Here is a 21,039-nt window from a genome sequence, read left to right as displayed (position 1 = left end):
TGTTGCCATTTTTATCCAATGCTTTTAAAACCGATAAAAGGCCAATATATAAGGAGTAGGCATTGAGATAACAAATTTATGTACCGCATCTCTTGAGTTGTTGTCCTGTTTGTGTTATCTGATTTATTTCATAATTTGGAAACTTTTTTGTGTCACACTGGTGAGGAAGCTCCAGGACCAAGACTGGCTCTCAACTACTGTAACATGTCACCAAACCATTGTCAAGTGTCAAATCCTGCATATCCATCATTCTCACTGCAAAATTAAAATGTCACAGTGGGTATTGATTTTGGATATGGAGGACTTGCAGCAAATAAGACAGAGACCATTGCCTTTTTTTCTTTTTCTTTTTTTTTTTTTACATTATTTGTCTGCTGATTTTTTCCCCTTTTCAATTGTTTTATTCGGCTCAGTATATTTTTTGTCTTTGCTTCATTTTAAGGCCTGTTTTGAAAAATAATACCATTTCAAGAGGAAATTTTAACTAATTAGTGTTTTTGATCTTATATATCCATGTACATGATGGCCTTTGGCAGCAGCCAGGATCATTTACACTTCTTGGTGTTAGGCCTACAGGCTTTGTGTTAAACCAGGGTTATTTTACAGGCCAAGCTAATTAGCCTAGCTAATTAACAAGTGATAATTGGAAGAAAAAAACCCGGAACAATAAAAATGATGAAATAAAGAAACTAGAGGTCAAATCACACGTAGCCTGTATGAATAAAATTGGTGTTTGTTTGGCTCAAGTGGGTGTTTGTAGTTCTGCCACTGACCTCTGAAGGACTACAACTCCCAGGCTGGAGGAGGGCCCTGCACGTCGGGCGCACAAGCCTCGCACCGCAGCAGCAGCAGCAGCAGCTGGTGCAGCCGAGGAGGCGACTTTGTTACCGCGGAGCCACCGGAGAGGAAACGGCTGAGCCAAGTCTCTCGGAAAAAGTGTCAACAGTTTGGGGGGAAACGGCTCGACCAGACGCTCGGTGCCGGGATTTGGCGGTGGCAGCTGTCGGTCGAACTTGTCTGCGGATTTGAACTCTGCGTTTTGGACGAGAATAAGAGGCGTTTGTGAAAGTTGAGCCGAAGAGTTGTCCTCTCATTCAGGATGTCGGACTGAGACAAAGGGGTCTGGGGGGCATTCCCGTCGGAGCGGTGAGTGGCACATGTAATAACCACCGAGATAAAAAAAAAAAAAAAAAGTTTAGTCGGATAGCTACTGTCCCGTCGGAGGAGCGGATTGTGTCCGTGTGGAGATGTGTGTCTTTATCCCGGTGTACTGCCGTTATTGTTTCTAAACGAGGCAGCTCGGCGGACAGTTAACTTGTACTAAAGCCCCACTGTTTGGCCGCTGTCTCGTGGTGCGGACGCGTTTCAACCAGGTGATAACCAAAGTGTAGAAATTGTTAGTTATTTATCTTTTCGGTGAACACCCAGAGCTAAAGCGGTACCGGAGAAAGGCTTCCTGCATTCATTTGACCTATAGCGTGGTCGAGCGGGCATTTAACTGAGCCATTTAAATTCCCGAGCAGAGAAAATGGCCTATGCAGGCAGAGAGACCTGTGCTGTGTGATTAGCAAGATGTTCACAAACTTTTGTCAGAACCATCAGATTTCTCTGAAAAGGTCTCTTTTTAACAACCGCCCTTCTCTACTCGACTATGTTAATATAGCCTAAGCCTAAAGTTTTAAGCAATTTTAAAATGAGTTTTAATGAGAAAATTAAGATACAATTTAGTTCAGTTTGATAATGTTAACTCTTCCAGCAAACAACCTGTTTGAAAACTATACATTTTCTATTTATGCTCATCTCTCTGAAATCCACCATGCCACCATAATGAAGAGTTTGAACTTTGTCTCGTTTTGGGCACGTGTGTCTCGGCAGGTAGCTACAACTTGATTCTTGAAGTCCCCTCTGGATGGGAAAGATGGAGAGGGAGCTGCAATGGTGGAAAGGACAGCTAGCTGCCGACATCCATCAGTCCCTCCGCATCAAGGTGAGGCTGTCATCATTAATCACTGCTTTATTATGATGGGTAAAGTACTGCTGCTGAACATGTTTTTAATGTGTGTGTTTAAGATTTACACGAATAATCAACAATTACTGTACAGCTCTACTATCAACTACTAACACCATGAAAGTCACAGTGTTTGGCACTACATCTTATACCAGTGTGTAGCCTATACATAACACAATAATAGACAGATTTGCCAAATGACTTGATTAATCAATTAGAGTTGCATTGATGCAGCTCGTAACTAAAGTAGTTTTCTGTGGTTAACCTGCTGAAAGTTTATTGGCAACAATTTCAATTACTGGTTAATCATTTAAGTGCATATTAAAATAAAAATGGTAGAAATGTGTTGTTTCCATCCTCTCAAATGTGAGTATTCTTTGGTTTCCTTGCTCTCTTTTTGAAGTAAATTATAATTTTTTTTTGTTTGGATTATTGGTTAGGCAAAACAAGACATTTCAGACCATCACTCAAACAGTGATGGTAATTTTATTGATTGATTGATTGAGAGAATAATTGTATCATAATGTATCGATAGGCCCACTGAAAATACTCATTAACTGCAGCCTTACAATGAATAGAGCAATAGAAAATTAAGAAAAATTGTGAATGGCATTGTCCCTTTTCATTATCAACCTAGAAAGAATAAATAAGACAGACTAAATGGTCTAAACCAGCAGGACTGTGCCAACTATTCCAAATATACTGCACAATGTATTGAAAGTTGGAAGGAAAATATAATTACACAGTCCTGTTGTCTATTTAAACATGATCTAAATTAGATTACATGGAGGAGTTCAGGCTCATTAATTGAGAATGTCTTAATTAACCTCGAAGCGTGATCATATTTCATCCCACGTGTCACTTTAATGGAGACATCTGTCACTTGAGTGGCATCTTGGAGCTGACGTTCTTCTGCCAGCTTCACAGTGAGGGAGATGAATGCAGATCAAGTCTGAGACATCAGGTGCCGGAACATGCGAGAGGTTATATCTATATTTGTGAGAAGGAGGACTGTAGTGAATCAGATGTTTGTGAGCCGCACAATGAGTCATTCATTTACACACAGTTTGATTCATTTTGTTCGTGCTGGACAGTGTCTGACTCAGAGTGAGCTGTCAATTAGACTGGAAATCTGCGCGCAGAGCTGGAAACTAAACAACACGCCCACTCTTTTCTTGTGTACTATAATGAAAGAGAGAGACAATGTCAGTCTAATGTTTGGCTTTGATCTCCTTATATCAGCGTTTTTTGGTTAAATCCTAAGCAACAGGCTCACCACAGCAGACGTTGTATAATGTCATGTCCTCATCGTAAACAAAGCTGCATATGGTGAACTGAAAATTGCCTGAGACTAATTTGAATAGAAATAGCGTCACTTTATTTAGGCACCTGAAGCAAACAGCATGCTGTATTTGTCTCACAAGGGACTATAATAAAACTCCCTGTGTCTTAAATTACAGCCACTCTGCCAAGCCTTTGTGAGTTCTTCCCAGTTTCTTGATGGATATCTTTTGATAGTGTAAGACATGGTGTGAAAAGATACCAAAAGAGTCTTGGGCTTTTTTCCAGGAAGACATTTTTGTCATACCTCAGAGGAACATCAACATGATTCCCTTACTTTATAACGTCTACGGTGACAGCAGTGTCTGACTTTTACCCCAAGGACTAAAATATTTGTATTTATGGACTTATGGAAGAAAGTCAAGGTCACAGACTTTGTTGAGTGGCCGAAAATTGGGACGATAACTGCAACAAAGGCACATTTATTTGTGTTCTGTCTCTTAAATATAAGACGGCTCAAAGTGCTTTACAGAAGATATAAAAGAAACACAATAAAATATAAATATATAAATGCACAGCTATGGTTCTCTGCTTGATATGAATTAACACTCTGCAATTAAATTAACAATCAAATCAATTGTGAAAAAAATACCAAACAATTGCTTTTTCTGTGTCCACAAATGTGGACATTTTCTGCTTCTCTTTTCATTGTTATACATTGAATAAAATACATCTGTTAACAGAAAAATTATAAATTCGGATTGTTTGATTTTAATGTCTTTTTGGACTTAACATTTCATGGACTAAACAGTGATAAAAAAAAAAAAAAAAAGAGAATCGTCAAATAGCCCTAATATTATTTTCTCATTTTCATGACGTTGTACTGAAATGGCTCAAACGTATGCTGTTCAGAACCTCATGATGAGTAGAGATGTGGATTTTCAGGAGTGGATGAGCTGAAAGCGCATTAAGATTTGAGGTGAAATCAGTGTTGGAGCTGTTTGCAGAGCGGCCTCCACTCTGTGTGCAGTAGTTTTCCTGCATGGCGCCTGCTCCCCCACAGCCCCATCGAGCCCTAATGACGTTTGCTGCCGTGATAATGCCCTGATGTGGGAGATAGTGGTGGTGTGTAGCATGTGGCAAATTATCAGACATGCAAATCAGGCGGAGGCAGCTGTGGAATCCTTAATTATGGTGCGGGTCCCCCACAAAGGCACCTCTCCACCCACCCACCCACCCCCTGGAGCCCCTCCAGACTCAAGCAGACCCCTCCTCCTGCTGCCCTTGTACCCCCAGACAGACAGATGGACCAGAGGCAGAATCTGAAGCAGTGGGAGGAGAGGAGAGTTTGGGGCGGACTGGGTGGTGTGGCTGGTTGTGGTGGCGGGGGTGGAGCTGCTACATGTGGATTTGGGGTGGGGGTGTGTGTGTGTGTGTGTGGGGGGGTACTGTTTATTTTTGGTTTCAATTCAAACGTCAGTCTGAGCATCACTGCTGTCTTTAGTTCAAAATGAATAGTCGACAGTTTGTGTAAACCCAGCAGTGTTTGTTGTTTTGCCCACACATTGAATTTTGTGTTGTTCAGCGTATTAACAGTAGCTTGTGTTTCCATGAATGCTGAGCTTTGGACCAATAGTTTTAGAGGCCTGAGCCTAAAGGCAGGCATGTTCCTAAACAACAACAGCCATGGCATGATGTGGGTATTTTGTGTATTTCTCCTCTAATGCAAAGACCCCTCACTGTTTGATCTTAAGGAGATTAATCCAACAATCCTCAATCTCTTATTAAAGCCAAATGAAAAGCTCATGTTTTTCCTCAGATTCACAGAGGGCAAAAAACATAAAAAATAAAATAAATAAAAAACATTTTTTGGTATAAGCAGCTTAAATCCTGAGAAAGTAACTTTGTATTTTGCCAAATGTTTTTTTTGGGGTTGTTTCTAACTGAGGCAGATTTTGAAACTAGAGCCTTGTGCTCTCCTGTTTTCTGAGGAGGCTGATTGAGAAGATACCCGGGGCTGATTCAATGCTAATGCCCCCGAGTGTCTTTCCTTCCACTTTGAAACACATGCAGCTAATTGAACATGAATAGGAGATGTGGTAGGGGTGAAACCTAATCCTATCTACTACTCAACCTCCATGCCCACCCCCCCCCTCAAACTACACACACCACCACCACCACCGCCCTCAGCCCATTGCTCAGAGACCCCTGCGATGACCCAAATTAGCTCCTGTTCTCTGCAGCGATGGTGAATTAAATGAAATTGAAATGAGGCTGAAGCATAATCAAGATTTTTCTGTGTTTAAATTGACTTTTATTCTCGGTGTGAGTATTTCAGACCCACGGCAGCTCTTCTCTCAGCAGTTAAACCCAGCCAGCAGGAGACATGCATGGCTCACTATTATTATGCATATTCTTTACAGCCCCTGTGTTTCTTCACCGCTGCTTCCTGCCCACCCAGCTCTTCTCACCCCCTCCTCCTCCCCACTCCCATGACTTACGTCCCCTCATCCCTCTCCTCTTCTCCCCCTCTAGGAGCTGAAGTTACCGGTCTATCGGGCCCACTCTCCACAGATTGGCATGCGACGGTACTTTGCGGACCTGTTGGCCATCCTCAGTAATCGATACCAGCTATGTCCCACAGCGCGTCACCTGGCCGTCTACCTGCTGGACTTGTTCATGGACCACTACGATGTGGCTGTGAAGCAGCTCTACGTGATTGCCCTGTCTTGCCTGCTCCTAGCTAGTAAGTCAATGAACAACCTTGCAGCTTTTCCCCCTTAATCCATCGATATGTTTATATTATGTTTTTGTAGTTTCTATATGAACAAGACCTTTATTTTAAGGCTCATTTCTCATTTTTCCCATTGGACTTCAACTTGTGTTCACGTTGATGCTTTGTGTTCTTGAACTCTAAAGGATGCTGTGTCTGGTTCACACACAGATGGCACAAGGCCTGTAACAAGGCTACTTCGAGCTGCTTCAGAGACCATAATGTGTCTCCTATAGCTGCACTTTTCAGCCTGGTCTGATGGCCTGTAATGACAGTTTACCGTTATCTGCAATGTTGGTATAAAAACACAAGGTTACTATTGTGGGAGGATGACTGTGTCATTGTTTTAGGAGAAACTGTTGGGGATTATGCTTGTGTCTGCAGAACTTTATCTGTGTCTTTGATCCTAGCTGTAATAACATGTCTGGAACTGCTCTGTTACTCTTGTCCTATGCCGTCCATTCGATACCAACTAGTTTCCTACCAAGGCCAAAATGTTCTCTATTCAAGATGCGTTTCTTTTTTTCCCCGTCATTGAAAACTTAGTTTGTGTGCTGAGCCCTTCCACAACCTCTGTACAAATCCATTTTGTCCTCGGGTTAATTCTTTAATGGCACTTTGCTCTGTGATCACAGATCAGAGCTGTTTTTAGACCTGTGCTGTTTAAAAAGACATCAATGTGCCACACCACTGCCCTGAGTGACAGACTCCTTTATTACACCCAACATGGTCACTACAGTAGTTGTAGTAACATTTGATAAAACCCACAGTTTCTAGCTTTTTCTGGAAATAACAGGCTATTTTTTAAAACATTAAACTGTACATTTGTGATTTTTATTTTTTTAAGATTAACATTTTCACTAGGCTATTGAATGATCTTGGGGCTGAGTGCCAGAGACAGAACAGATCATTTAATTTTGTCAGGATTGAGAGGGATTAAGGAATTGTTTGTTTAGATTTTGTCATGAATTTAGAAACGTATAATACATGAGTTTGATCTAAAAGTGCTTTATTTTTAAGTCCTGAATATCTCCACTCCTCTGGTCGATATCTTTTTTGCTTGTAGCTGTTGTTTTTCTCAAACTGCCAGTGTTTCTGCAGACGTGAGGGATTATTTCAGTCTGGAAACCAGAAACCAAATGTGAAATATAAAGATGTTTCTGTGTGTGTCTTGTGTACATCAGGTGTGTTAATCCTCCTCCTGCTGATGCATGGCGCAGGTTGTGTGGTAGTTATTAGTGTCTCTGTGTCTGTCTCATGATTAACAGACAGAGGTTTTCTGTACATTAATGCAGTCCTCGGCATCATGGGTAATTAGACTAATGATAGCGTCAAAGTGGGAGCCTGGAACAGGGCCCGCTCACTTGGGAGGACTCGGCGCATGTGTGTGCGTATGTGTAGCTGCATACAGGCCATCTTTGCAATCAGTGTAGTCTCTGTGGTGAGATAATTTTGAATATGAGACTTGAAAGAGGTTTTATTTAAAAGCCACCTCATGAGAATCCAAGAATAGCTCTGAGAGTTTGCTCATTGAGTGATATAAATATTTTCTGTCCAACCTGGACATAGGTTCTTCTTCTGCTTTGTAATAGATTAATACGGTTTTTTATTGAATCTTTTGAATTGTGGAGCTAGGTTAGTCAGGCTCTCTCCTCTTTGCTTTGCTGCCTCTGACTCCTCCAGGACTCTGGGGAGTCTCCGCCATGATTGATGAAGGCTTGAAAGGGTGTTTGATTCAAAGTTGTCTTTGGTTTTTTTTTATCTGTCCTGAGGTGCTTTGGAATCTGGCCTAGTTATTGAACGGCCTCCCCAGGTCCCTCTGCCTGCCTTTGACAGGCACATACATTGTCTTTCTTCAAATATCCCTGGCTTCCGCACTCGGTTAATTAATCGCTGCCTCTTTTGTGCTTCTCAGCAGACACTGCTTAATCTTGTTACTCCATTGTGTGTGTGTGTTTTTGTGGATGCTTGTGTGTGCATGTGTTTGTTCATGGATGAGCTCTTTTTTCATTTGCAGGAGTGAGATTGGGACGAGTGTTTTTAAGCCCACAGGGACTTAGTGTTATTAACTGTTGGGCACTTATTTAGAGACCTCACTTCATTCCAGAAGCCAATTACTCAAAGAAACCAAAATCTTGGAAAACTTAATGTCAACTTCAGTTAAGGCTCTTGGCTGCATATTTCCATTTGAAAATCAACCTGCAGACATCTCCACACTGAAGCTATGTGTTATGGTAAAAGACATGTGGATGTGTCACTGCTGCCAGCAAACATAATAATCCTATTGATTTTGTTGTTTCTGTACTGTATGTATTTTCTTTTTAAGTTTGCTAACTGGCTCTTGATGACGACCATTAGGTGTTGTAATATCTTGTTGTAATATGCTCTTTGTGATGCCACTGCAGTGACTTCTTGTTGTTGATTCTGTGCTATACTTTTTTTTTATTCATTGAACCTAATTCACAGAAGGACTCTGAAACACAAAAAGAGCATCCTGTGAATCGCACGAGAAGCTCAGTCACAACACGGCAGACTTACACAGGCCTCGGAGCCCGGGGGTGGGGAGGAACTGTGTGCTGAGGGGCACCTGCCATATGCTCTCCGAGTCAGGCCTCAAACAAAAGCCCGTCAATGCAGGCAGGACAGCCAGCCAGACGCTTCCCAGAGAGGGGGAGGGGAGCACATACAGAGGGGTGGAGGTTGTGTGTGTTTGTGTGTTCGTGGTAGAGACTTGCTGTAAGCTAACATTTCTAAATGAGGAGATGGTTGCTGTGGCAACCTTGCGATAAACCTATGGATTTTCTTTTCCTCCTCCTGATCACCCTAATTAAGATCCACATTCAGGTCTTATCCATTTCCTCGTTGAAAGGGCATTGCTTTACTGCTGCACAGCCACTTAACTGACTGGGTTCTGGTGGTGTCCTTTTACCTCCAGCTGCCGGCTCTGTTTCCTCCTCGTCCTCTCACCTTGTCAGGGACAGGCAGGGCGAGCCGGTCCTGGGACGGGGCAGCCAGTAAAAGCAGCACCACATCCCTGGGGGGTTGGGAAATGAGTGGAGCAGTACTTCAAAGGCAGGTCGGCCGCTGATGTTAAACAGGGTGGAAGGGGAGGGAGAAGAGGTGGCCTGCAAAATGGGACATATTAGAACTGAAACACTCAGCAGGGCGCCCTGAAATGTAGATTAATAGGGAACCCACTTCCTCCTTTATCCCCCTCTCAGAGGTTTGACAATAATTCTGATGGAGCTGTTGTCATGTGGGGCCCTCATAATTAATGAAATTATGTAAAGATGTATCGATGAGTGTGAAAATGTCAGTCATATTTATTATTATTGTAGAGATACACTGTTTATGTTTGTGCTGCTGTGTAACCATGATGCACAAACTTTAGTACATGTTTTCAAATGTAGTCGTATTTTACATTTTTGTTGTGTAATGCCTGAGGCTCTGTTTGTCCACACACCCCCTGTGTCAGCCATCATCACCCACACGCTTTATACTCTTAGTTCACACATATACATAATCACAGAAGAGAGGGCTGTTTCTGGGATCCTCCCTGGTCACCCAGGCATTAGTATCAGAGGTCAAGGGTCAGCCCAGGCCTACAATGTGTGAGCCGTGAGGGCCAGAGGTGGCAACACGCAGATTCTGTGATGGAGCTGCGACCAATTTCACACCCCCAATGAAAGATGAACCAGCAAATAAAAGGAGTTTAAAGAGCAGAGGAAATTCCTCCATGGCAGTCAAGTCCCTAAGAAAAGGCAGGGGGGAATGAGGAAGAAAATGAAGATAGAGTTAAATCCTTATTTATTTATATACTATCATTATTTTGTATATTTAATAATGTTAACACTGTTTGAAAAACAGTTTTTTTCTTAAAATATCTTAGAAGCATCTGATCAACTCTTTCTCCTACAGATCTGACGTCTGTGTGACTGTTGACTTTTAATGGATATTTTGGGTGGATTAACTTTTTTGTAAAATACTGAAAGCTGTCTGAAAACACAAAGCAGGTTTTCATTTCTTTGGGGTACTAGTTGAAATTCACTAGAATGACTGTGTTTGTAAAATAGGGAGCAAGAGAGACAAAGGGCTTTCTCTCTTCAGCTCTCAGGTTTCCTAACAGCCCCTATTGCTGTAAACCCCTCCCCACCCCCACCTTATCCCCAAACAGCACACCTGGGAGGAAGCTGCATCCCAGCCTTACCTCTCGCTAACCCCTGACCTGTAACCCCTCACTGTTTACCCGGCCTTTTTTCACCGTCACCATCACCTGTGGGTGCTGTGAGACAGAGTAGGTGTCCTGCAGTTGCAGTGTATGGAGAGGTAATTGGTGTAGATAAAAAGGAAGGCAGTGTTTTTTCCACTCTTTCATCGCTGTATTGCCTCCCTGCTCGCTGACTTCAGATAGGATCATTGAGCTGCCTGCATTCCAGGTAGGCTGAACTCACAGGGGAGGAATGCACCGTCTCTCTCAGGCCATGTTCAGACTGACAACCGCAAAAGAGCAAAAAGGAGATGGGATGGTGTTTTCATGTTGCTACAGGGTATCAGGTATAGTCTGTTAAAGAGCCGCTGTGTAACTCTAATCCTAGTATTGAATATTACTGTGTGCAAAACTTAAATTGGCACAAGAGATGAAACAATTGGTGGACTGAGAAAAATTAATTGGGAGAAATTTTGGCATTAAATTAAAAGTAATTAAATCCATTAAGATCCTCATTATAATTAAATGAATATGTTCTGGTTTTATACTGTTCGTAGACAAAACAACCCTTTGTCTCCTTAGGCTCTGGGAGGATGTAATGGATATTTTTCACCAAATTATAAATTGATTAAATAAGAAAATAATTAGTAGATAAATGCATCGTGTGAATATTGCTTTGTTTCTGTATTTTAAATCATTCTCACAGTTTATACTGATCGTGCAGCTGAAAAAGTAGAAACAGGATAAACGTCTTTGGCCCCATCACAACCAGTGTCCCTGTTTCTTTTTCTGCTGTAGCCCTCTGTGGCTCCTCTCCTACTGTGCCAACTCATTGAAAAGAATGAGCCCAGTGTATTGTCATACTGGCTGTGATGTGCACAGGAGTCTGCTCTCTTTTCACCAAGAACAACCGGTTTGTGGCTCAGACTCATACTTCATACGTCTTTAGCTTCCTCTGAAGCTGCTTTTGTTTTTCAGTTTCAAAGCTGTTGGGCGTCCCATGCCTTTCAAGTGCTCGCTCATCCACTGTATAAAAACCAAAAGAGTAATCACAGAGCACAATGGGGAGATTGACTTCTACTGTGTCTCTCTTAAGATCAAAGAGGCCGGGGTTGTGTGGAGATTGGGGGACATTGATGGCGTTTTATGGCAGCGTCTGTGTGGACATAGCAGTCTAGCAGCAGACAGAGTCCTGATCCAGAGGATATGAGGGCGAGAGAATGGGGCAAGTGTGGACTGGGCTGTGGAACGAGCCCTTGTGGGTGTAAACAGCCCCGTTTTCACTGTGCTTCCTGTTCTGCTGGAGAGACGCCATTACTGCCTCTCTGCTAATTACCCCTCTGGCCTGTTGGGCTGCAGATCCCCCACTGCCCTCCCCCTCGTGCTCTCTCAACCATCCCCTCTCTCTTCCTCTCTCCTGCAATGCTTAATGGCAGGTCGCAACATTAGTGGTAAAACTCACACTTGGCAGGAAGATGCCCCCTCACTGAGACGTGAGCTTGAAGAGGTAAAAGAGGTCCATCAAAGACGGCCACAATAGCTGCACAATGTCACACAATCATCGCTTGAAGGATCTTCTTCTAACTGTAGCTTGGAAAAGTCGATAAAGCCCCTATTTCTAATGTTTGGTTGCCATGGTTTTAGATTAAAAGGCTAAGATTTTACCCCAACAGAGGCTTGATGTTATTCCCAGCTGGATTTATATGTTCACAAAGGCGATACATAACTTTTTAATCCTAGCCTGTGGGTATAATACCAAGTGATTCTACCACAGGCGCTGAGTGGCACTTTGTCAGCAGGCAGCAGTGTATAGGTGCTTATTTCCATGTTTATACGTTGGTTTGTTTATGCAAGGTTTTATTTTCCCTGTCATTATTATTTTTATACTTTTTGTATCTCTTAGAGCTCATTTCACTCCAGTATGTGAGTGGACTAACCACACTTCCCATAGCAGTGGTGGATCAAGAGTAGTTCTGGGAAGAGTTGGACAAAGCCCAGATCAACAGCTAGTTAAATCAGCTTGGCCAGTATATAGGTCAAGATTAGCTTTTGCAGGAAATCTGTATCTGTGAATCTGTTGCCTGGTGAATAACAAAATGGGCTTTACTACTAAGTGCCCTTTACTTTATTATAATACATAATCTGTTTATGCACCAACCTCTACGGTTGTTTGTTGATAAACACAATTTCTCATATAAAAAATAACAAAAGTATTTATAAATATGCACATACTGCTGGTGGAGGCTGTATTGAGACATTTGACCTTGTTAAACGGAGTAGAACCATCTGTTCATTATTGTTAATGCTTTCTCTAAAGGTTGACATTACCCTCAAAAATCATTTTCTGTGAAACTGTAGTTTTGAGAGTGAACTAGTTCTGTAGCAGGTTTGTACTGTGCCCTACATATTCCATTTTAAAGCTGTGTGTAGTTAAGGCACATGCTGGAGAGCAAAGCCTGTATCAGTGTAACCTGACACCCACCTCCTCGCCCTCATTCTTAAAGTTTGAGCAGGGGCCGGTTGGACCCGTGGATTAAAAGCAGAATCACCCCTCTTCATTGGCCACATGGACCCCTGAGGCCTCAGGGCTGTTGCCATGGAAAAGAGCATGTCTTAGGATGGGGAGTGGGCTCACCATAATGGGACTGCTGTAAGGTCTGAAAAGATCTGGAGCAAGGGAGAGAGAGTCAGAAATATCAGTGAGCGATCGAACTGACTTTTTTTATTTCATAGAAAGTGTTGGGCTTGTATAATCCACAGTAAGTGCCCCACACTGTAAGCCCATGGTAATGCTTCACTAGGCTTGTTAGTGTAATGGCTTAGCTTTATGGCCAGATGTTCAATAGTCAACTTAACTGCCAGTGCTCAGCAGGCACTTGTTAGTTTCTGTAGAGGCTGGACGGAGCCTCGGGAGAGCCAACCATAAACCTGCTGTATGTGGCTACACATCATCATATTTATTGTAGACAAAAATAATTGTGATTAGAAGGACATTGTTTTGCAAAGATCCATCAGTCTCAACCTATCAAGACAACTAGGTTTATCTTTGGGTTTAGATTTTCTGCAGAGATTTTGAAGTCTGTCATGTTTTTTTGTCCTTTTTGTTACTTTAAAACTTGGTATTTTGATGTTAAATGCAAATAGGCAAGGCAAGGCAATTTTATTTGTATAGCCCGTTTTTACAAACAGTTTGTCTCAAAGGGCTTTACATGGCATCGTAACAACATCCTCTGTCCTTAGACCCTCACATCGACTGAGGAAACTGAGGAACTGAGGAAAGATATTGTCATTAATTTGTCTGATGCTGCTCTTTTGGGCTACTACTAGCTGCTTTTGATTATTTAGTCTTAAAAATCTCTGTAGAAAGTGAAAGATGCCACATTAAACAACTGATTATCATCACCACTTATGCTGATTAATTTTTTGTTGGTCCACGAATCAATTAGTTGTTTTGGCTTTACTACATGGCATGCATGTAGGATTTATAATCTCATAAACTGTCAACTATGGAGCTGCAGAATTAACTGAACCAAAACACTTAAATCTGCTGTGTTTGTCTCTGTCCAGGTAAATTTGAGGAGAAAGAGGACCGGGTTCCCAAATTGGAGCAGCTGAACTCTCTGGGTTTCATGTGCAGCCTGAACCTGGTTCTCAACAAGAGGGATCTGATCAAAATGGAGCTTCTGCTGCTGGAGACCTTTGGCTGGAATCTGTGCATGCCCACGCCCGCCCACTTCATCGACTACTACCTCCATGCCTCGGTGCAGGAAGGTGACCTCTACAACGGCTGGCCCCTGTCCTCCCTCTCCAAGACCAAGGCTTTCATGGACAAATATACTCACTACTTCCTGGAGGTCTCGCTCCAAGGTAGGATTAGTGGCGAAAGGGAATGCATTAATTAGCGTGTGGTGTTGTATGTTCGATCAAAGAATTTATGAAGCTCATTTCCTTGTGTTTTTCTAGATCACGCCTTCCTGAGTTTCCGACCGTCTCAGGTTGCTGCCGCGTGTGTGGCAGCATCTCGCATCTGCCTGCAGATTTCCCCAAGCTGGACGACGGCTTTGCATCTGCTGACCGGCTACACCTGGGATCACCTCACCCAGTGCATTGAACTTATGCTGCTGTAAGAGACACACAAGGCACACACACACACACACACACACACACGTGTAGAAAAACTAAGAGCAAGACAAACCTCTCAAGGTGTACTGAAGATACACAACGTTAAGACCCCTGTCTCACTGTACTTTAGTTGCTATGGTTGTGAATAATAAGATGCCTGTTGCTTTAACCAGTAGAGTCTTATAGTGTTGTGTAATTTAACAGTTGTAATTAAGTTTTACATTTCTTGGTCATTGGGTGGCAGTGTGTGTTTGTTTGTCTGCATCTGTGTAAGTGTAATTGTTTGCACATGTTCAGACTAATTGTGTGGGGTTGCTTCAGACTGATCTGTGCTCTGATTAATGGATTCATTTGAGCAGCCTTTTCTCTGCATAGGTCTTTGCTCTCAAGTACTCGCACACTTTGCTTTTCATGACAATACTAATGTTTTCCTTTCATCTTCTTCATGTCACAGTAACGTTATTTGTGTGCTTTGGCTTTCCACAGTGCTCATGACAACGATGTTAAGGAGGCCAACAAAACCAAATCCACCCCTCCTCACCGACCGTCCTCCCTCCAGTCTCAGCCCCAGACCTCTCACCTGTCTCCAGTGTCGGCCCTCCAGAGACCGGCCTCCTCCTCTTCCTCCTCCTCCACCTCCTCTACACCACAGCTGCTCTTTCAGCCGGATGGCTTCCCACACCTTTCCCAGCATTCCCCGTCTCTTTCCCAGCTACAAGCGCTGGCTGACTCCCAGGCGCTGGGGCCTGTGATGAACATGTCTCAGGACTTCTTTCAGAGCCACAGGATGGGTCTTCTGACTGGCGCTCCCTCCTTGACTCCTGGAGGTGGGTTTTCCTCCTACCCGAGCCTTACATCTGGCCTTCAGCCGGCGGCACGGGCGCTTCCGCTCCAGGGCCCGATTTCAGTGCAGATGGCCCTCGCTGGAGAGCCGCGACACTGTCTGAGCATGGCCTACAGCGGGGGCTACCTGGGGGCTCATCACACCTTCACAGCTGGCTGCTTTGACAGGTGACGCCAGGAGACGGAGAGGGATCACAAACCCCCCCGGGAGCGCACTACTATGCTCCCGCCCCAGCTCCCCACCCTGAAATACCCATTTACAGACCTCCTCTCTCTCTCCGTCGCCACCACAACACCTTCATCATGTCCAACCCCGACCCTCTCACAGAGACGCCTCAAACGCAAGCAGAGGTCCAAAGGCAAGACAGACCCGGTGGAAGTCATCACACTGACGTGACAAATGCTCCACTGACTCATATGAATTACTGAGGCATTACAAAATTGTTATTGCCATATTTTGAGCTGTTTTTTTTTATGAATCTGTGTTATTATGAGACTGTCATCACTGTGAATGAGATGAAAGCAGCAGTGTGATCTAACACCCACCTCATTCAGTGCCTGTTCTCAGTTGTGTGATAGCTGAGCCATTTTTAGAAGTGCACAGAACACAAAGTAAGTGTGATAAGGAAATCTTGCTGCTTGACCTTTTTCTCCTTTTAATTTCTAATCCCAAAAATTGAACAAATTGGTTGGTATTGTTTCTTGAACCACCATTTGAGAGATGATAGAAACAGGCGTGGTCTGGAAATGGCTAGACCCAAAAAGGCTATGTATGTTGATACCATTTTTGGTTGTGTGTCCTTAATGTTAGGGAACATTGATCTGAAAGCCTGTAAGCTCTGTTGGAGCTGGAGGGCCCCTCTGGGAATCTCTCACCACATTAGACCTCAGAGGGGACAGGAATTCATTGTTTCGTGCACAGCAGGTGAAGTCCACAGCTCAAACACGCCTGCAGTATTTGGTGTCTTTTTTTTTTTAGTTCTTCTATCTCTTGTCCTTTGTCGTCTCTTCTCTCCCACCTCCAAAGTTGAGCCTTGTGGCGGAGCCATCAAACACCTGGGTGAAGATGTGGCCCTTTTGAAGCTGCAGGCTTTGTCATACTAAAGTTTTAATTTCTCCAGCATCCACTACTCAAAGAATTGAACACAAACTGATGTGACTGGACCAGTGTGGTGAAGGAGACGTAGATGTTGGTTGTGTATTGTACATATGAATTGCTGCTGCCTTCTAATGAACTGTTGGTTCTGTGTCTGTGTTAATGACTCCAATGTTTACATGAACCACTAAGTATCAGGGACTTGAACAAGATTACTTGAATATGATGCCATTGAAACATGCCATAGCTTTTATTTATGACTCATTTTTTTCTTGTTCTTGTTTTTTTTATACCCCTTTTTTAATCTAGTGTAGTTTTTTATATCAATGTAGAAATTAGTTTTCTTTGTACCTGTTTATAGGAACTGTATATTCAGGCTCAGGTTTTAAGGCTGACACTAAACTTTAAGCCTTCTCATTATTATGTGCTATTATGCTTTAAAGTGGATGCTATTGCAGCATCTGTGGGGTCTGAAATGGCCCTCTCCGTCATCACTGGACCATGCTTACAACTCAGTAACTGAATGCACATAACAGTCTGTTAGCATCGCAGTGGAACAACCTCGTGGTCACTGGTTCCACACACAAACATCTGTAGCCAGTCGGCTGTAATTGCTTCCAAGATTCCTAAAACTGCAATCCCCAATCTCCCACTTCCTGTTTAAGTATAAACACATCCAGACTTCCAGTGCCAGTTGCCCACTGGTTACCATGGTGATACCTTAACTGACCATGGACCCCAACTTCTGGGATGTTTTTATTTTCATTTTTGTGTGAATTAGGGGCTGTAACTAGCAATTATCTTCATTGATGATTAATCTGTTGATAATTATCTTATGTTGTCTATCACATTTCTTGCAGTGGTGAAACACCAATACGATTCAGCTTTACCAAACCAGTAAAGAACTCAAAGATTAACTCCCATATTTGAGGAAGTAAAGAAACAGTGTTTCACATTTGAGACTCTGGAACTACAGAATGACTGAAATTATTATTGTAAAATAAATGTATTAATTTTCTGCAGCTCATCCATTGATCGTTCCAGCTCCAGACTGAATTGCAACCAGCACCGTGCTGCTCTGAGCTGTGGGACATTTCGAGCTTTCTTTAAATTATGAGTAACTTGGATATAAAAGCTGCATTTTCTCTCACAAACAGTTTCTCGTAAAATTTTCTCACTTTACATTTCAAGCTGTGGAAAAACACCACATCTTGCTTTGCCACTGCCTCGTCCTCAGCAACTGCAGTGCTCCAGCTTTGAATTCACAGTCGGGCATGTGCATGGCTCAGATAATACACGAGGCCTTCTGAACACTGCAACGCTCTGACGACCGATGCCAGACTGATATGATCATGAATCATCACTTTTTTCTTTACAGCTAAACATCTGTTTGTTTTCCCACCACTGAAAAGGATGTGAAAATGTATTTTTCAGTGACACAAGCTAAGATACTATGCCTTTGTTTTGCTAACTTTTATGTACAGTTTTGTTATATATTGTTTTTTACATTCCCTTTTTTTGTTTTCATTGTATTTTTAGTTAAAGCTTTTTTTTGTGATTCTCTTGATGAGTGGTGGTTGGTGGTTAGAGTTCATCTTGCTCTTTTCCTCATTCATTATTCATGAGCAACTTCTCACAGAGGTGTCAAAGGTGCAATATGTTGTTGTTTTATTCTGTTTAAACTGACCACAGCCATCACTGTCTCGTGTACACCACTGGTTCACCTTTTTGTAACTTATTTTTTTGATATTTTTGTGTTTTGACTTGCTGTAGCTTGGTTTCCTCTAGAGGGCAGTGGGCTCTGAACACAATGAATATGTTGCATATTGCAGCCACTTCCTTTGAGTGATAGATATTACTGAATGCTTTTGTCTTTTTAGCTAGAGTTTTACCGTGCATTTTTCCGTCCTGTGAAAGGTGCTGATGTCACTCACACCAAACATCATTTTTGTCTAATCTGATAGTAATGAAATGACACCACAAACTCTCAATTAATATTTTTATATTATTTTGTACCAACCTGTAGTCTTGTTTATGTGACACTGAGTGATAAAACAAATTATTTTATCATTATGTGCCATGGGAAAATAAACACACAAGTGAACTGAGTTTCTGCAGAGCGTGTTTCTTCTAAGGGAGCATGACCGAGGTGCCTGCAGCCGTGAGACAAACGACAGTTCCCACTGCACGACTCCAGTTGTCAGAGGGAAGATTATGCAGCAGCTCCAGAGATGAACCCGGCAGATATTTACCCACAATCCTCTGGCCATGACCACATTCTATGGTAACTAACTATTGTGTTCTTTCATTCCCACTCTGATCACCACCGCCGGTATATTACAACCATCAGTGGTGTTTTTTAGCCTGCAGACAAAGTTATTATTCAACACTGGAGAAACAACTTGAGCCTCTCTTCTGCGTCTTAAACACAGCTCCATCAGAGCTTTAGTTCTTTTATGGTACATTGATGTATACAGATCTATTCAGTGACGGGCCCTCTCTCACACACAAGACATTATACTGTTGTATAATTCTTGCAAATAGACCGCCTTCTTTGTGTTAGACGCGGCACAGTGACTCTTAGAAATTGCTGAGCCTTAGCTCCGTTCTCTCCAAAGCAGTGGAATTTTTTTTTCCTGTCATGAAATTGAGGAGTTGTCTGGTATTTTTTTTCAAGAGTCAGAAATATGTAGAGAAACCATGTGCAAATGCCCGAGTATCAGCTCACAAATCTTTAATTACCAATCAGTTAAATAAGATAAATGACAAAACACAATGTTCTCCCACATAAGCCAGATCAAAACATAATTAACTTGGCATACAGATTAAAGAAGAATCAGCATTTGGCAGTGCTCTCATGCACACTATTTACATGATTTGTGTGTTTTGAAGGCGGTTCTTCGACATCTCCACAGTTCAGCAGCCTGGCTGTACAGGGAGAGGGGAGAGGGGGTAGAGGGTAGGGCAGCGCTCAGGCCTGTCAGGTTGATAATGGATCATTCTCTCAAACTCCTGTAAGCTTTTTGTATGTGGAGCTGAAGAAGCAGGCTGTTGGATTCCTTTATGTGTCCTCAAGGAAGAATTTTTGGGAGTCTTGAATGAGCCGGGGGAGCAGTGAGGAGCGGGCTGCTCAGCTTTATGTCTGTGGTGGGGGTCTCAGTACATATGCCTTAAACTTACAACATCAGGACTGCTCTTTTTTTTTTTTTCTTTTCAATTGAGTTTTGTTTAGTGTTTTTGTTTGTTTGTTTGTTTAGGTATGGGCATGATATACAACTTAAACACCTACCTACCTGTATAATTAAGGTGCATCCTTCTTTTTAACTTCACCTTTTGATTTTGTTTATTGGAACCCGAGTCAAAAATATACTCTCAAGACCATAACTATTTAATTTCTGCTTACATGACAGTAATTTTAGTTTGATCAAATGACCGTACAGCAAACACTGGCAACAACCTAAACTGTAAAACTGTACAAAATACCCAAAGGGTTGAAGCACTAGGGGTTAAAAGGGGCAACTCATTTTTACCCCCGGTGCCCACAACAGGTTTATTAGGCCAGGCTTGCACATGTTTTCTATCCACTGAACATGAAGAACATGTTTCTGTCATACTTCATGAATACAGCCCAATTGACACTCAAATGTTCAGACAAATGTATTTTTGTATAAATCTCTTTATTATTATAATTATAATAAAATGTAAGGATTTGAAAATATGTATTATAAACTTCCTGTTTATAAAGAAATGACAGCACTAAGTCAGTTTTCAGGATAAACCATCATAATGGAAATGAAATGGCATACTGTCAATCAATGATAGAAATTCAATTTTGTCCATGATTATAAAAGGTTTCACTCCTCATCATCACAGGCTTTTGATTCAAAAGCGAAAACAGGCCACAGATAATCTTGATCTTTGAGAAAGTTCAGTCCACATCATAAAAATTCAGATTTATTTCCCAACACATTATGGAAAATGCAACCTTCCTTGTGATGTCCGCTGATGTTGCACATTTAAAGAGCACAACATGACACAAACCTTGTGATATGAAACAGGATTCACCTAGGCTAACAGATGCTTTGATGTGCAAGTTTCCACTATATTTCCTTTTTTATGGTGAATTGTGGCATGCTGTGAGATATCCAGGACAATCTGTAACAGAGGTTGAAATGAGCAGATACTTTTCACCAGAAGATAAAGTTGAAGATTTGTATCTCACAACTATTTATCACATTACAAATTACAATAACACCTGTATTCCTTTTTTCTTAAAGTAGAGACCTATTCATTTAGAGCAGTACAATAGATTAACAAGGGGAGCAAGTGTTTTATGGAGTGACGAGGACGCCTCTTAGTGGTGACAGTGGAGAAGTGCAGTTTTTTTTTTTTTTTTGCTCCGGCTGTTCTCCGAGACGATGGAAAACCTTCTCAACATTCATGTGGAAGTGACCTGAAACGTTTTTGAATGTAACTGACTGTGACGCTCTCATTCAGTGTCCACAGTGATATGTCCAAACCAAAAGACTGTTCTCAATAGAGGTAAACTAAAAGTCCGGACAAGGCAGAGGAGGACAGAGTTAGTTCATGACACCAGTTTGTTGCATGTCTGTGAAACCATGGTGACCTTTGCACTTTGGCTATTTTGGGGAAACCTTCACTTAACTGTGAAAAACAGAGGAATATTGTATAATTTAAGTGCTCTCTTC

The 21,039-nt window shown here is 42.1% G+C and overlaps 1 protein-coding gene across 1 annotated transcript; it reads left to right on the top strand.

Annotated features, from left to right (window-relative positions):
- Window positions 1-903: 903 nt before the first annotated feature.
- Window positions 904-15,633, top strand: ccnjl (cyclin J-like). The gene is made up of 6 exons (XM_083980658.1): window positions 904-1,146; window positions 1,876-1,987; window positions 5,825-6,035; window positions 13,837-14,136; window positions 14,233-14,392; window positions 14,878-15,633. Exons 2-6 carry the CDS (start codon window positions 1,910-1,912, stop codon window positions 15,404-15,406), a joined length of 1,278 nt encoding a protein of 425 aa, XP_083836784.1. The 5' UTR covers window positions 904-1,146; window positions 1,876-1,909; the 3' UTR covers window positions 15,407-15,633.
- The last annotated feature ends 5,406 nt before the right edge of the window (window positions 15,634-21,039 follow it).

This window comes from Trachurus trachurus, assembly GCF_905171665.1.
Source record: "Trachurus trachurus genome assembly, chromosome: 10".
NCBI classification, from domain to species: Eukaryota; Metazoa; Chordata; class Actinopteri; order Carangiformes; family Carangidae; genus Trachurus; species Trachurus trachurus.
Note: the sequence above shows the minus strand (reverse complement) of the source record. Positions and strands in the feature narration are given on the sequence as shown.

Excerpts from the sequence above, each read along its gene's own strand:
- ccnjl (XM_083980658.1), top strand. The coding sequence starts at position 1,910 with ATGGGAAAGATGGAGAGGGAGCTGCAATGGTGGAAAGGACAGCTAGCT. Across the intron at positions 14,137-14,232 it reads CCTGGAGGTCTCGCTCCAAG|ATCACGCCTTCCTGAGTTTC; the intron begins GTAGGATTAGTG and ends GTGTTTTTCTAG. Across the intron at positions 14,393-14,877 it reads TGCATTGAACTTATGCTGCT|TGCTCATGACAACGATGTTA; the intron begins GTAAGAGACACA and ends GGCTTTCCACAG.